General features: G+C 50.1%; 2 protein-coding genes across 5 annotated transcripts; one reads left to right on the plus strand and one right to left on the minus strand.

The window, feature by feature from the left end:
* Window positions 1–371: 371 nt before the first annotated feature.
* Window positions 372–10,268, minus strand: S100A13 (S100 calcium binding protein A13). Of its 4 annotated transcripts, XM_017857486.1 has the most exons (4): window positions 10,105–10,268; window positions 9,465–9,789; window positions 8,301–8,514; window positions 372–611 (listed from the first exon to the last, which is right to left on the minus strand). In XM_017857486.1, the coding sequence occupies exons 3-4, from the start codon at window positions 8,451–8,453 to the stop codon at window positions 468–470; spliced, it is 297 nt and encodes a 98-aa protein (XP_017712975.1). In that variant the 5' UTR covers window positions 8,454–8,514; window positions 9,465–9,789; window positions 10,105–10,268; the 3' UTR covers window positions 372–467. The 4 variants fall into 4 exon arrangements, with proteins under 4 accessions (XP_017712975.1, XP_017712978.1, XP_017712977.1 ...); XM_017857489.1 differs by lacking the exon at window positions 9,465–9,789; XM_017857488.1 differs by lacking the exons at window positions 9,465–9,789; window positions 10,105–10,268 and adding an exon at window positions 9,263–9,458.
* An 89-nt stretch (window positions 10,269–10,357) lies between these two features.
* S100A1 (S100 calcium binding protein A1) lies at window positions 10,358–14,688 on the plus strand. Its single transcript, XM_017857490.1, has 3 exons — window positions 10,358–10,480; window positions 12,496–12,649; window positions 14,347–14,688. Exons 2-3 carry the CDS (start codon window positions 12,509–12,511, stop codon window positions 14,488–14,490), a joined length of 285 nt encoding a protein of 94 aa, XP_017712979.1. The 5' UTR covers window positions 10,358–10,480; window positions 12,496–12,508; the 3' UTR covers window positions 14,491–14,688.
* Window positions 14,689–15,502: the final 814 nt, after the last annotated feature.

The raw sequence follows: 15,502 nt of genomic DNA on the forward strand, positions 1-15,502 counted from the left end.
AGGCGCCAGCCTAGCTAATTTTTGTATTTTTAGTAGAGATGAGGTTTCGGCATGTTGGCCAGGCTGGTCTTGAACTCCTGACCTCAAGTGATCCACCCGTCTCAGCCTCCCAAAGTGCTAGGATTACAGGCATGAGCCATTGTGCCCAGTCCTCTGCCTCTACTTTTCATATATTCATTCATTCAACCATTTACTGGGCACCTGCTCTGTACAAGACCTGGTGCTAGATGCTGCGGAGTGTTCAAAGATGAATAACATTGCCTGTCCTCAAGGGGCTCATAATTTTCAGATCCATCCTCAGGTCAAGAGAGAGATTTCCCACCCTCTGGTGTCAAGAAAAGAAATCAGGATGGGGTGTGAGTAAGAAACAATTGTGTTTCAAGGATGAAGCTTTATTTGGGAAGAGTGCAGTTCTGCTCGGCCCTGACCAGCCCTGCCCTGCCCACCCCCATCCCAGCCAGGCGGCTTTACTTCTTCCTGATCTTCAGGTCCTTCTTCTTCCTGATTTCCTTGGCCAGCTCCCCAATCAGTCTCCAGTACTCATTGAACTTGAGCTCTGAGTCCTGATTCACATCCAAGCTCTTCATCTTCTCATCAAGAGAGCCCACATCCTGAGAAGGCACCAAAGGGAAGGGTAGAGTTAGAAACAGGTTCTTGAGAAAACAGGGAGGGAAGAATTGCCAGCTGCCATTCTCTCAAGGCCCTTCCCTCAGAGAGCAGTGGCACCTGCCCCTTCTCTAAAGAATGAGGCTGCAGCCCCAAAACTGCACTGCCGTGGGGTGCCTCTCCAAGGAGCACCAACAGAGAGAGGTGGAGGGGCCCGAGTCCTAGTGCTTGCCATTGTGTAAATACTTCCACTATGGCACAAACAGGTTGTTGCTTAATATAAAGCTGGAAAGAAATGCACACAATCTGCTCTCACCAGCACACTGCTGCAGCTGCTATGGGATCAGCCCAAGGATTTGCCAGCATCTCAGGGAGATGCTGCAGGGTTGGACCCAGTCTGAGCTTTCTGGGGCCACCCTCCTCTTTATCAGAAAGCTGGAGAAGCTCCCAGTACTTAGCTGCTCATTCACACGGCCCTTGTGTCTTTTCATTCATCCAGCTGGGTCACTAGACCAGGGGAAAGACATGGAGTATATGGGTTTTTAGGGGGCCCTTGACAGGGTCTCTCTCATAGGCCTGTGAAATCGATGGCAACAGTAAACCGGACGTCCTGATCGAAGGACCTGTTGCCAGATAAACAAGCAGAACCAAAAAGTTGACTGTTGAATAATAGTTCAACATCAAACCAGAGAAGGGTGCCTCAGGCAGGGTGTGATGCTCAAGGTTTGAACCAACATTTGGATGCAGACAGAGAAGACTCACCAAATCTCTAAAGGGAACAAAGCTGATTCACAGAAGAGCTAAAAAGACTTTTTTTTTAAGTTACAAGCACATTTAATTATAAAACACTATAAGCACTGCCAGTGGAAGGCAAGGATGGCTACTGTAACATTATATTGGGGGTGCATTCAATTAGTAAAGATAAATAAATAAGTATTAAGAAGGAAGAAGCAGGAAGGGTGTGGTGGCTTACGCCTGTAATCCCAACACTTTGGGAGGCTGAGGTGGGTGGATCACTTGAGGTCAGGAGTTTAAGACCAGTCTGGCCAACAAAGCGAAACCCTACCTCTACTAAAAATACAAAATTTAGGCAGGCCAGGTGTGGTGGCTCACGCCTGTAATCCCAGCACTTTGAGAGGCCAAGGCGGGTAGATCACCTGAGGTCAGGAGTTCAAGACCAGCCTGGCCAACATGGGGAAGCCCTGTCTCTACTAAAAATACAAAAATTAGCCAGGCATGGTGGTGGGAGCCTGTAATCCCAGCTACTCAGGAGGCTGAGACAGGAGAATTGCTTGAACCTGGGAGGCGGAGGTTGTGGTGAGCAGAGATCACACCATTGCACTCCAGCCTGGGCTACAGAGTGGGACTCTGTCTCAAAAAAAGAAAAAAAAAACAAAAAACAAAAATTAGCTGGGTGTGGTAGGGCACACCTGTAGTCCCAACTACTTGGGAGGCTGAATCAGAAGAATCCCTTGAGTGTGGGAGGCAGAGGCTGTAGTGAGCCGAGATCAAGCCAGTACCCTCCAGCCTGGGTGACAACGAGACTCTCTCAAAAAAAAAAAAAGAGCTGTGACAGAAACAAAACAAAGGCCAAATACCAAATACCACATCAGTATCAGTGGGTTCCACAGCCCTGGATTCAACCAACCTAAGACCAAAAATATTTGAAGAAAAAAATCCACAAAATTCCAAAAAGCAAAACTTAAATTTTGCCCCATGCTAAGTACTACGTTGAATCCATGTGAATGAAGTGATGAGTAGGCATTGCATTATGTATTACAAGTAGCCTAGAGTTACTTGTAATTTAAAGTATATAGGAGGACGTGCCTAGGTTATATGCAAGTACTATCTGATTTTATATAAGGGATTTGAGGCGAGCCATGGTGGCTCACACCTACAATCTCAGCACTTTGGGAGGCCAAGGTGAGAGGATCGCTTGAGCCCAGGAGTTCAAGACCAGCCAGGGCAACATAGTGAGACCCCCATCTCTACAAGAAAAGGACCAAAAAAGGTACTGGAGCATCCAAGGATTTTGGCATCCAAGGGGGTCCTGGGAATAATTCCCATGGATACAAAATGACAACTATATATTTCATATTATACCACAGGGATATTACAAAAAAAAACTTGAATAAATAGAAAATTAAATAAATATGTATTTTTCTTAAACAGAAAGGCTCAATCGGGTAAAAATGTCAATTTTCCCTAAAATATATCTTTTATATGATCCCAATTAAGCGATTTACAGGATTTTTTTTTCTTTTTTTTTTTTTTTGAGATGGAGTCTCACTCTGTTGCCCAGGCTGAAGTGCAGTGGTACAATCTCAGCTCACTACAACCCCTGCCTCCTGGGTTCAAGCATTTCTCCTGCCTCAGCCTCCCGAGTCGCTAGGATTACAGGCACCCACCACCACACCTGGCTAATTTTTGTATTTTTATCAGGGATGGGGTTTCACCATGTTTGCTAGGCTGGTCTCAAACTCCTGACCTCAGGTGATCCACCCACCTCAGCCTCCCAAAGGGCTGGGATTACAGGCATGAGCCACCACACCCGGCCTACAGGATTCTTTTTAACATTATAAAATGTTACTGGCCAGGCATGGTGGCTCACACCTTTAATCCCAGAACTTTGGGAGGCCAAGGCAGGTGGATAATTCAAGGTCAGGCATTCAAGACCAGCCTGGCCAACATGATGAAACCCCATCTCTACTAAAAATGCAAAAATCAGCCAGGCATGGTGACGCATGCCCATAGTCCCAGCTACTTGGGAGGCTAAGGCAGGAGAATAGCTTGAACCCAAGAGGCGGAGGTTGTAGTGAGCCGAGATCACACCACTGCACTCCAGCCCAGCCTGGGTGACAGAGTGAGACCTTATCTCAAAAAAAAGAAGAAAGAAGAAGGAGAAGAAGGAGAAGAAGGAGAAGGAGAAGGAGAAGAAGAAGAAGAAGTTGTTGAAGTTCCATTTCACTCCAAATTATATCAGCGTAAATCAGAAAAAGATACCATTTTCACATCGTAGATTAGCAAAAATTAAAAGCTCAATAATACCCAGTTTGGACAAGTACAAAGGCATCACATGAAGTGTGGGTGGCCATATAAACTGGTACAACTTTTTTAGGAGGCAAATTGGTAATATTCACAAAAATTAAAAATGAAGGCCGGCCAGGCGCGGTGGCTCAAGCCTGTAATCCCAGCACTCTGGGAGGCCGAGACGGGTGGATCACGAGGTCAGGAGATCGAGACCATCCTGGCTAACACGGTGAAACCCTGTCTCTACTAAAAAATACAAAAAACTAGCCGGACGACGTGGCGGGCGCCTGTAGTCCCAGCTACTCCAGAGGCTGAGGCAGGAGAATGGTGTGAACCTGGGAGGCGGAGCTTGAACCTGGGAGGCGGAGCTTGCGGTGAGCTGAGATCTGGCCACAGCACTCCAGCCTGGGTGATAGCGAGACTCCGTCTCAAAAAAAAAAAAAAAAAAAAAAAAAAAAATGAAGGCCGATCTTGGTGGCTCAGCCCTGTAATCCCAGCACTTTGGGAGGCCGAGGCAGGCGGATCATCTGAGGTCAGGAGTTCGAGACCAGCCTGGACAACATGGTAAAACCTCGTCTCTACTAAAAATACAAAAATTAGCCAGGCGTGGTGGCATGAGCCTGTAGTCCCAGCTACTCAGAGAGGCTGAGCCAGGAAAATCGCTTGAACCTGGGAGGCAGAGGTTGCAGTGACCCAAGATTGCACCTCTACACTCCAGCCTGGGTAAAAGGGCAAGATTCTGTTAAAAAAAAAAAAAAATTAAAAATTAACATACCACTTAACCTAATATTTCTACTGCCAAATATTTACCTTATGTTGTTATTTTCCCACCAGTACGTAGGTATACAGACATGGATATTTGCAAGAAGGAAGAAATGGACATAAGAAAAATTTCCATCAGTGAAGGATTGGACTGGGCATAGTGGCTCATGCCTATAATCCCAACCCTGTGGGAGGCTGGGGCAGGAGGATCACGCAAGCCTATGAGTTCAAGACCAGCAAGGGCAATATAATGAGGCCCTGTCTCTACAAAAAAAAAATTTTAATTAGGCCTCAGTTTCCATATATGTGAAATGAGGAATGCGGACTGTGGTTTCTCTTGGCCTCCTTCTAGCTGTGATGGTCTGTGAATCTCCTGGAAGCCAGCTCTGGGCCCAGTCTTGTCTTGGGGAAATTAGACCAGAAAGGCACAGAGCATACACAAGAACCCAACAGCATCATCTGATACAAGCCCATACTCTCACTGACACACAGTATCTTTGCTTACCTAATTACATGCACGCACACATACAGAGGCCCTGTCTCTACAAACAATTTTAAAAATTAGCCGGACATGGTGGCACATGCTGTAGTCCCAGCTACTCAGAAGGCTGAGGTGGAAGGATCACTTAAGCCTGGGAGGTGGAGGTGGCAGTGAACTGTGATCATGCCACTGCACTCTAGCATGGGCAACAAAGTGAGATCCTATCTCAAAAAAAAAAAGAGGTATCAGTTGTAAGCTTGTAAGAATGATACAGTGGAGAAGGAAAATTTGACGATGCAAGAAAGAGAGGAGTAATTTCAAGAGGAAAGTCTTTAAGTAGGTGAGAGGGGATGGGATCCAGGGCACCGGTGAAGGGTTGGCCTTAGGGGCAGTGACGGATCATTTGCATAACAGGAAAGACTGCTGATTTCAGGTAGGGAGCATGTACAAGTTTCCTGATTGCTCCTATTTTCTTTTTTCTTTTCCTTTTTTTTTTTTCTTTGAGACAGTCTCCCTCTGTTGCCCAGGCTGGAGTGCAGTGGTATGATCTTGGCTCCCTGCAACCTCTGCCTCCCAGGTTTAAGCAATTTTCCTGCTTCAGCCTCCCAAGTAGCTGGGATTACAGGTGCACACCACCATGCCCAGCTGATTTTTTAAATATGTTTTTAGTAGAGATGGGGTTTCACTATGTTGGCCAGGCTGGTCTCGAACTCCTGACCTTCTCAGTGAGTAAACTTCTCAAGAAAATGGAGAATGTGGAAAGATGTACTGAGCTTCGAAGAGAGAAGACAAATTGTGAAATAATCATCTGAAAGAACTGGTAAATGAATCAACCAGGGAAACCTAGTAGAACCGCCAGGCATTGCCAAGGGTCCCTTTTGGGGTCTGTGGTTATAGATTTAAAGTGAGACAAGTCAACAAAACTGTGCATTTTTCTTCAGCCGGATTCAGCTATCCAAGTGCAGGTGCAGAACAGTGGATTTAACCGGCAAGTTACTATAGGTGAAATGGTGGATTAACTGGGTTGAGAACAGAGAGAGACAGAATCAACGGAGTTAAGGCAGTGATTACAATGAGAAGCCTTAGAACCTGAGATGAGGAAGAAGGGCAATGAGGACATGAGGGATGTTGATGGAAGATGCAAAAGTGAGAGGGTCAAGAGACTGAAGGTACCTGAGGAGTCAGGGAAGTGCTGGAGTGGAGAAGCTAGAGAGGGGAACAGAACCAGAATGACAGGAGGAGGTCAGCAGATAAAGGGAGACTTGAAATCAAGATTTTGGAAGTGGTGCGTCATTTTGTTAATGACACAGTCTAAAGCATGAACAGAGGAGTGGGATGCTGAGATGCAAGAAGACAAATCTTTCTGGAAATGAGGAGTTGAGAAAATTGAAAGGCCCAGGTGTTGGATGAATTGTCTGTGTGGATGCTGAAGCCACTGAGAATAACAATGGATGCTGAAGCCACTGAGAATAACAACAGAAGCAGTGATGAGAAGAAAACAGTGAGCCAGGAGCTGAAGAGCTGTAAGGAGTGCAATAAAAAGAATGGCAGGTTGCAGATGAGCTTCCAAGGAGCTGGGAACTCTTAGAAAGAAGAAGAAACTAAAATCTAGAAGTAATGCAAAGCAGAGAGGTCACTTCCTACACTTCCAGGCCCAGAGGAAGTTGAATTTAGGAAAAAAAAAAAAAAAAAGTCACTGCTTGACAAGGATATAAGGAATGCTGTCCCTTCAGGAGAGAAACTGAAGTTTCCAGTAAAAAGATGAAAGGAAACGTCTGACTGGGCACAGTGGCTCACACCTGTAATCCCAACACTTTGGAAGGCCAATGCAGGAGGATCACTTGAGGCCTGGAGTTTGAGACCAGCTTGGGAAACATAGAGAAACCCCATCCCTACAAGTAACTTAAAAACTGGCCAGGCACGGTGGCTCACGCCTGTAATCCCAGCACTTTGAGAGGCTGAGGTGGGCGGATCACCTGAGGTCAGGAGTTCGAAACCAGCCTGGCCAACATAGCGAAACCCCATCTCTACTAGAAATACAAAAATTATCTGGGCATGGTGGTGGTTGCCTGTAATCCCAGCTACTCATGACACTGAGGCAAGAGAACCGCCTGAACCCAGGAGGCAGAGGTTGCAGTGAGCCGAGATCGCACCACTGCACTCCAGCCTCGGTGACAGAGTGAGACTCTCAAAAAAAGAAAACATTAGCCAGGCAGTGTGGCATGTGCCTGTGGTCCCAGCTACTTGTGAGGCTGGGGCAGGAGGATTGCTTGAGCCTGGAAGGTCAAGGATGCAGTGAGCTGTGATCGCACAGTGGCTTGGGCAACAGAGTGAGACACTGTCTCAAAAAAAAAAAAAATCTGAGAAGTTGGAAGTTGTAGGGGATTTTGCAGATGAAAGACCATGAGTTTCAGAGACTCATTGTGTTCAAGGAGTCCATATTCACACACTTCAATGTGCCTGTGGATTTTCAGAAAAGATGTAAAACAAACTGTCAACACCCTGGAATGACCAGGCCTCTTTGAGCCCAGAGTCAATGAAATTTAAGACCTGACTCCAGCCTGTGAGTGGGAGAGAAGGAATGACTCTGTCTTACACCCTAGTAAGGGGATGCCCATAGCAAGTGGGGAGTCTTCACAGATGCATCCCACAGACCCCCTACACTGAGGTCTATGACTCCATGAATTTGGCTGTGTTTTCATTTTTGATAAGCCCCTTTCCACTGCTAGGCCTCAGTTTCTATATATGTGAAGTGAGGAACACGGACTGTGTTTTCTCTTGGCCTCCTTCCAGCTGTGACAGTCTGTGAATCTCGTGGAAGCCAGCTCTGGGTCCAGTCCTGTCTTGGGGAAATTAGACCACAAAGGCACAGAGCATACACAAGAACCCAACAGCATATTCTGATACAAACCCGTACTCCCACTGGCACATAGTATCTTTGCTTATCTAATTATATGCATACACACACAAACACACACACATACACACCAGGCAAGAAAACCAATCCCAGCACTTTGGGAGGCCGAGGCGGGTGGATCACCTGAGGTCAGGAGTTCGAGACCAGCCTGGCCAACCTGGTGAAACCCTGTCTCTACTAAAAATACAGAAATTGGCTGGGTGTGGTGGCGTGCACCTGTAATCCCAGCTACTCAGGAGGCTGAGGCAGGATAATCATTTGAACCCTGGAGATGGAGGTTGCAGTGAGCCAAGATTGCACCACTGCCCTCCAGCCTGGGCAACAGAGTGAGACTCTGTCTCAAAAAAAATAAAAATAAAAAAAATAAAACCTGCAACCATTTATACATGCAGCTACCCACATCCTTTCTTGTGGTCACATTATCGTACTCGGCACCATCATGTCCTAAACACAGTGTCCCATAATCACCATCTCACAAAATCTCAGTCCCAGACCTCTGCCTACCTTGAGCAGATGGGGCAACTGCTGGGTAACCAGCTCCTTGAACTCGTTGATGCTGAGGCTATCCTTCCGGCCCTCCTGCCTAGCAAAAGTGAAGAAGGTGGTGACCACGGTCTCAATGGACTCCTCTAGCTCTGTCAGTGGTTCTGCTGCCATTAGGACCCTGAGGCCAAAGCTGATGTCCTTAAGGGGCTATCTGACCTTTGTCAGGGCTGACCTGTGGAACAGAGAAGGAGCAGAGAGGGAGAGTCAGGGAGCCCCAAGATGCAGGAATGGTTCAGAAGGCCCCTGCCTTGGTGTTATCGCATCAGGTCTTGGCCTGGAGAGGGCATTATGGGGAAAGAGGGAGAGGACAGGGGTTGAGCTTGGGGCAGCAGACCAGACAACAGCATTTCAGTTTAGGTGGGGGCAGAAGATTCGGCTCCAGAAACCCCCTCTTCTGTAGGTCTCACAATCTGGGCTCCTTTTTAAATGTCTATGGCTTAGGGACCCCTCTGTGGTGATGCCTCCATCTGGAGACCTCTCTACTTGAGAGGAGGTTTTCAGTTGAGGGTCCTTCCTGGAGTCCTTAGAGTCTGGTGGCCCCTCTGTGGCGTGTCTATCTCAAGAGTCCCTTCTTGTCTCACCCAGCCTCACAGGTCACAAGGTTGTTTGTCTCCAAAGCTTGTTTATGTTGGGACCTGGTCTCCAGCCACTCACATCCGCCCACACACACTCTGACCGCTTCTCCCAGCAGAGAAGCACAGGGTCTGGCAAATGTTCCCTGTGGTCAGAGCTGGCTCCGTCTGAACAGACCCATTTTCTCTGCCTGGATCCACCCTTACCTCTCTCGTCAGGGCAGCAGGGCAGAGTGCTGAACCCAGGACCCCACAGATCCTCCCCGCTCCTGTCTCCCGATGACAAGGGTCCTGGAACGGGGTGTCTCTGACTCCCTGCCCCACGACGGGTTTAGTACAGGCACTCACAGCCCCCTGGGGTGCGGTGGGTGGGGCTGGAAGAGGCATTCTCTTTTCTGTCCACCCCGTCACGCACTCCGGCACGCAGTTGTTCGATCATCCAAAGCTGCTTCCTGAATTCCTGTTTGAGCCAGCTCTGGGGGAGGGACCTGGGAGCCCAGGAAGAAAAAATGATCTCCAGGCTCCCTCCAGGGTCGGCAATGAGACTTACCGGGCAAGGAGATGGGGTAGAGCGAGCTGGAGTCTCAGGGCTGAGGTTTATAAGCAGCAGGGAAGGAGGAGACAGCTGCTTACAAGCCCGGAGGTGTCAAATTTCCGTGGTGGATTCTGAAGACTAGAGACAGCCCAATCACGCCTCTTGCCCTGAACCCTCAGGCCTGGACCAGGGCTCCCTGCCAGCCACAGGAGCGCCCCCACTTGGTCAGGGAGAGGAGCTGTCTGGACAGATTTCATTCAGCAGGGGTCCCAGGATCCTAGTCCTTTCAATACTGGGGGCTGTTGCCACCACACCCCATGTCTAATCAGGAGTGTGTATGCTGAGGGGGGAAGAGGGAGGAAACCAATTGAGGGAGCTCAACACTGAGAGGCCCAATCTGAGACATACACAGAGGCCCCTTAGAATGAAACCCCACAAAGGATGCTACAGCCCCAGATCCCTCAGAGAACCCCAGGCTGAGGCCCCACACACAGAGGGGGATCCAGGTTGAGACCCCTATAGAAGAGTCCTGGATCGAAATCCCTCTGTGGGTTCTCAGACTCCCAAGACTTAAGTTACTCACTGAGAGTCCTCTCAGTGAGGCCCCATGGAGGAGTCACAGACTAAGATCCCCTCAGCAGAATTCCCCCCTTACCCGGCTCAATCAGCACAGTCAGCTGCAGGTACTGCAAGGCCCAGCTTGGGGTGAGACAACCAGTATCCCTCCCACGACCTCCTTCCCACCTCTTTCCCCTGCACCGTCCACTGCTGCCTAAAGAGAAAGGAACGGGGCAAGCAAGGCTGGGAAAGAGACAAGGGCCGCCTGTTCCAGCCCAGGAGACAGAGGGCGCCTCTGTCTGCTCCTGGCCCCTTGCCCCACAGGGTGTTCGTCTGTGAAGGGGTGGAGTCGATGGGGGGGTCAGTGGGGGAGGGACTGTTGAAGACAGGTCTCCACACACAGCTCCAGCAGCCACATTTGCAGCCTCGGCCATCTGTCCAGAACCTGCTCCCACCTCAGGCCCAGGCCGACGGTGAGTGCCCTGCCCCACTGGGCTAGTCCCTGGCCTGCCAGCTTCCGGGAGAGGGGTCTTCAGAAGGGCTCCAAGAGGCTGGGGACCACAGCACTGTGGAGCACTAAGGATCTGGGAGGAGTCAGTCAGGGTGAGGGCAGTTTGGGATTTGGGGGAGACAGGGTTTGGAAGGTGGTGATGAGAGACAAATGAACTGAAGGTCGGAGAGAGAGCTGGCAGCTCAGCAAAGGATGAAGCTAGTGGGGAACCCACCAAGAGCTTCCTGTCCACCTGGCCCTCCCACAGGGAGCCCTCGAGTCCCTGCCAAGGCCCCCTCTGTCTCCCAGGTGTTGGGAAGGGCCCCAGCCCTCCCCTGCCTCGCCTCCTGTGGGGTAAGAAGAAGAGAGCAGATACAACAGCTGTTTCTGCCCCCACCTCTCTTGCCAGCCTTAGTCTCTGCCACCCCCACCCTGCCTTGCCAAGAGCTCAGGTCTCTGGGGAGTCTGGGGGTGGCAAGGCGAAGCTCCCAAGATATGGGGAAGTGGGGGATGGAGGGTGCTGTACCCCTTCCCAACGCTACCTCCACAGGACCTCCCCTTTCTCCTCCTCCCGTTTTTGGCCCAGACCTCTTGACTCCTCTTTCCCCCAATTCTTTCCTCTTTGTTTTCCCATCTGCCCTGCCCCCAAGTCCTCTCAGAACTGCCACCACATAAAATCCCAGGCTGCTCTGGGGCTCCAGGCGACCTCCAGCTGCCCCTCTGGCATGGAGCAGGTATCAAGCCACCAGCATCCCTCCCTCAAGCACCCCTTATCCCCTCATCAGCCACAGCTTGGGTTCCATCTCCCCCATGTCTCTGTGACAACCGCTTCTCAGGTCCAGAGTTCAGATGACACTCACAAGGGCCCCATTGAAGAACTGGGATGTCATTCGATCAGGGGCCATTGTCCAGCCCCCTAGGCCTGGGGAAGGATGGGGACATCTGATCCGAGACACCTGAGCTGCCCCCCTGGGGTTGCGGAAGGCCAGACTGTCCCAGGGCCAAGGGAAAGAGGCCCCCCTTGGCAGTCTTCTCTTTCAACAGACCCCTCCTTTCTCCTTTCTTCTCCTACTCTCTCCCAGCCCCTTGAACTCAAAGGACTGCATGCTCTCAGCCCTTTATCTCCCCCAACACATACCAGCCCCATTCCCCTTGCTCCCACTATCCCCAAATCAACCAGGAGTGAGCAGTCGCAGGGACAATGCCTGCAGGTCTCCTCTCCCCTTCCCTGGGAACCCTGGCTCCAAGGAAAAGGCTCAAACATTCCTCTCTCCCCTTCTGCCACCCACTAGATAGAAGGGATAATTTTGCAGAAGCAATGGGAGCATACCCCAGAGAAGCCAAAATGACATGTTCAGGAGAGAACAGAGTTGAAGGACCAAAAGGGGCCCCCAGCTACTGACAGGAAACTCAGAGTCAGTGAGACCTCCCTCCCCTAGAAGCCTTAGGCCACCCGCCCACTGGGGCTGCCACCCCCCCACCAAGCTGACCGAGGGTACCAGACTGACTCCTTGCTAGGGGTGGGCAGCAGAGGGAAGGCTGTAGTGGACACCCCAGCCCACCATCCTCAACAGCAGAGCTTGGCTATGCTAGGCAGGCAAGGTCCAGGGTAAAAATAGAGCCAGAGGAAGCATGGCCCAGTCCTGTGACCACCCCTGCCTGCCCCACCCTCCTCAATCCCTGCCTGGGCAGCCACTGTAGACATCTACCACAAGCCTCTGAAGCCAGCCCAGCTCCAACTGCCCTCTCTCCATGCCCTAACCCTGATTCCCTTTGGCTGGGGTACACACTGAGGGACACGGAGAAGAGGTCTGCATTTAGGTCTGCTGGGATTTCCCTCACATTGTAAAATCTCAGGGAAAGATCAATTGCAGTAGGGCTTTAATCCCACAGTTATTTGAGCTGTCAGCCAGGGCCAGGCTTGAGGGCTCCCCTCACCTAGACCCCGGTACTCTGGGCCTGGTCCTCAAGGCTCACTTCCATGATGGGGGTGTGTAGGTGCACTGCTGCAATGGGCTCTGAGCTGGAGACAGCAATGGAGACCCTCATCAATGTGTTCCACGCCCACTCGGGCAAAGAGGGGGACAAGTACAAGCTGAGCAAGAAGGAGCTGAAAGAGCTGCTGCAGACGGAGCTCTCTGGCTTCCTGGATGTAAGTACAGAGTGGTGGAGTGGAAGTGGAGTGGGTGAAGGTTGGGAGAATGGGGTGGGCACCCCCTTGCTGTCTCCCCACCCCACCTCCAGCTCAGCCCAGCCTCCTTCTTTCCTTTCCCAGGCTTCTCTCCTGGATTTTTCCAGGCTCCCCTACTCCAGCTGGGTCAAGTCAAAATGCCCCGGTTTATTGATCACCAATGTGTTATTGATCACCAATGTGTTATTGATCACCATAACAAGTGTTAGGCCCTGTGTAGATTCATCAGTAATAAGACTCATAGACTAGAAGGGAAAGATTGACACTTAAAAGTAAACCATGAACTCCAGGAAGTACACAGAGCCTTTTTTTTTTTTTTTTTTTAGACGGAGTCTCGCTCTGTCGCCCATGCTGGAGTGCAGTGGCCGGATCTCAGCTCACTGCAAGCTCCGCCTCCCGGGTTTACGCCATTCTCCTGCCTCAGCCTCCTGAGTAGCTGGGACTACATGCGCCCGCCACCGCGCCCAGCTAGTTTTTTTGTATTTTTTAGTAGGGACGGGGTTTCACCATGTAAGCCAGGATGGTCTCGATCTCCCGACCTCGTGATCCGCCCGTCTCGGCCTCCCAAAGTGCTGGGATTACAGGCGTGAGCCACCGCGCCCAGCCATACACAGAGCCTTAACAGATGTTCCAGAAAGGGTTATGAGAGATTATTAACCTGATTGAAGTGAGATGGCTTTCCTGAAGAGGTAGCACTTGAGCCATGGATTTCCATTGGAAGATTATCTGGGTAAATGCAGACATTTTAGGAGGAAGTAACTGAATGAACAAAAGCACAGGAGAAAGAAGAATGTGGAGCATGCCAGTAGTTTTATTCGACTGGCATGAGGGATGTAGAAAAGTAGGCTGCAAAGGCTAACCAGGACCACAAAGTAAAGAAGCCTCAGGATACGGTAGAAAGTGCACCAGTTTAGGCCAGGCATGGTGGTTCACACCTGTAATCCCAGCACTTTGGGAGGCCGAGGCAGGTGGATCACGTGAGGTCAGGAGTTCGAGACCAGACTGACCAACATGGAGAAAACCCGTCTCCACTAAAAATACAAAATTGGCCAGGCGTGGTGGCGCATGCCTGTAATCCCAGCTATTCGGGAAGCTGAGTCAGGAGATCGCTTGAACCCAGGAAGCGGTGGTTGCAGTGAGCCAAGATCACACCATTGTACTCCAGCCTGTGCAACAAGAGCAAAACTCCATGTCAAAAAAAAAAAAACAACAAAAGAAAGTGCACTGGTTTTGAGGTTTTATTGGACTGGGTTCAAATTCCAGCCCTGCTACTTTCTAGCTGTGGGACTTTGGGCATATTTATTTAACCACCAATTACCAATTTGTTTCTTCTCTGGAATGGAAATAATGAAACATACCTCACATTATTTGTATTAGAATTAAATTAGACAGTGCTTGTAAAGCTCCTAATGTAGTGCTTGCTGCATTGCAGGCACTCAACATACGGTAACTGGTGTTATTATTCATTCTGCCAGGTGAAAGAGCTTATGCCGTAGGCAACAGGAGCCCTCAAGAGTTTTGAAGCCCAAAAGAGTCCCATAATTCAGTGCAGTTCCTCTCGCTCATCTCTGCCTCCTTCTCCTCAACCACCCCCTTGCCTCTGACTCAGTGCTGTACCCCTCCCTATACACCTCCCTCTTCCTCTCCTCCCACCACAGGCCCAGAAGGATGTGGATGCTGTGGACAAGGTGATGAAGGAGCTAGACGAGAATGGAGACGGGGAGGTGGACTTCCAGGAGTATGTGGTGCTTGTGGCCGCTCTCACAGTGGCCTGTAACAACTTCTTCTGGGAGAACAGTTGAGCAGACAGCCACATCGGGCAGCGCCCTTCCTCTCCACCCTCCCAAATCTGCCTCTTGCCCCTGCTTCCACCTCATCCCACTTATCCCTCTCCATAACCCCACCCCTGCCCACCCCACCCACACATACACTAAGGGCGCAAGAGTAGAGGTCCAAGCCTGCAACTCATCTTTCATTAAAGGCTTCTCTCTCGCCAGCCATCCGATGTCTGTCTCCTCTGGGATCTGGAAGTGGGTGGATCCCACTTCCCTTATTTGGGGAAGTGTCTTATTTAGAAAGAGGTCAAGGTGCATCACACCTTCCTACTTGAGGAAAGCTCAAGGTCCAGGAATGTGTGGGTTCAAGGTTCCAGTTGGAAGTCGAGGAGACATCAGCTTCTCAGCTATAAAACCAGAGGAAGAAAGAATCTCCTTTCTTTCTTTTTTTTTTTTTTTTTTTTGAGACACAGTCTGACTCTGTTACCCAGGCTGGAGTGCAGTGGCACGATCTCGGGTCACTGCAACCTCCAACTCCCGGGTTCAAGCAATTCTCCTGCCTCAGCCTCCCGAGTAGCTGGGACTACAGGCGCCTGCCAACAGCTAATTTTTTGTATTTTTAGTAGAGACGGGGTTTCACCATGTTGGCCAGGATGGTCTCGGTTTCCTCACCTTGTGATCTGCCTGCTTCCGCCTCCCAAAGTGCTGGGATTACAGGCGTGAGCCACCGCGCTTGGCCAAAATAATCTTCTTTCAATCAACGAACATTTACCTAAGTGGTACTGTGTGTAAACATTGTGTAGGAACTGAGGCTCCAGCATGAAGCAAAATAACCACGATCCTTATCCTCACATGGACCTTACACACACACACACACATACACACACGTGCCAGTGCCAGGAAGGAAAATGAAAGGGTCCTGACGTGCCTATGGGGCGGAGAAAGGGTGGGTAGGGACAGATGTGTCATTCTCTCATTACTCAAACATATGCACACTGTATTGTGCACATAGCCATTAGAAAAATCCCTTATTGAGGCC

This window comes from Rhinopithecus bieti, unplaced genomic scaffold, assembly GCF_001698545.2.
Source record: "Rhinopithecus bieti isolate Rb0 unplaced genomic scaffold, ASM169854v2 scaffold_45389, whole genome shotgun sequence".
NCBI lineage: Eukaryota > Metazoa > Chordata > Mammalia > Primates > Cercopithecidae > Rhinopithecus > Rhinopithecus bieti.

Coding starts and splice junctions, on each gene's coding strand:
- S100A13 (XM_017857489.1), bottom strand. CDS start 8,453: ATGGCAGCAGAACCACTGACAGAGCTAGAGGAGTCCATTGAGACCGTG. Junction 612..8,300: donor AGTTGCCCCATCTGCTCAAG/GTAGGCAGAGGT, acceptor GTGCCTTCTCAG/GATGTGGGCTCTCTTGATGA.
- S100A1 (XM_017857490.1), top strand. CDS start 12,509: ATGGGCTCTGAGCTGGAGACAGCAATGGAGACCCTCATCAATGTGTTC. Junction 12,650..14,346: donor AGCTCTCTGGCTTCCTGGAT/GTAAGTACAGAG, acceptor CTCCCACCACAG/GCCCAGAAGGATGTGGATGC.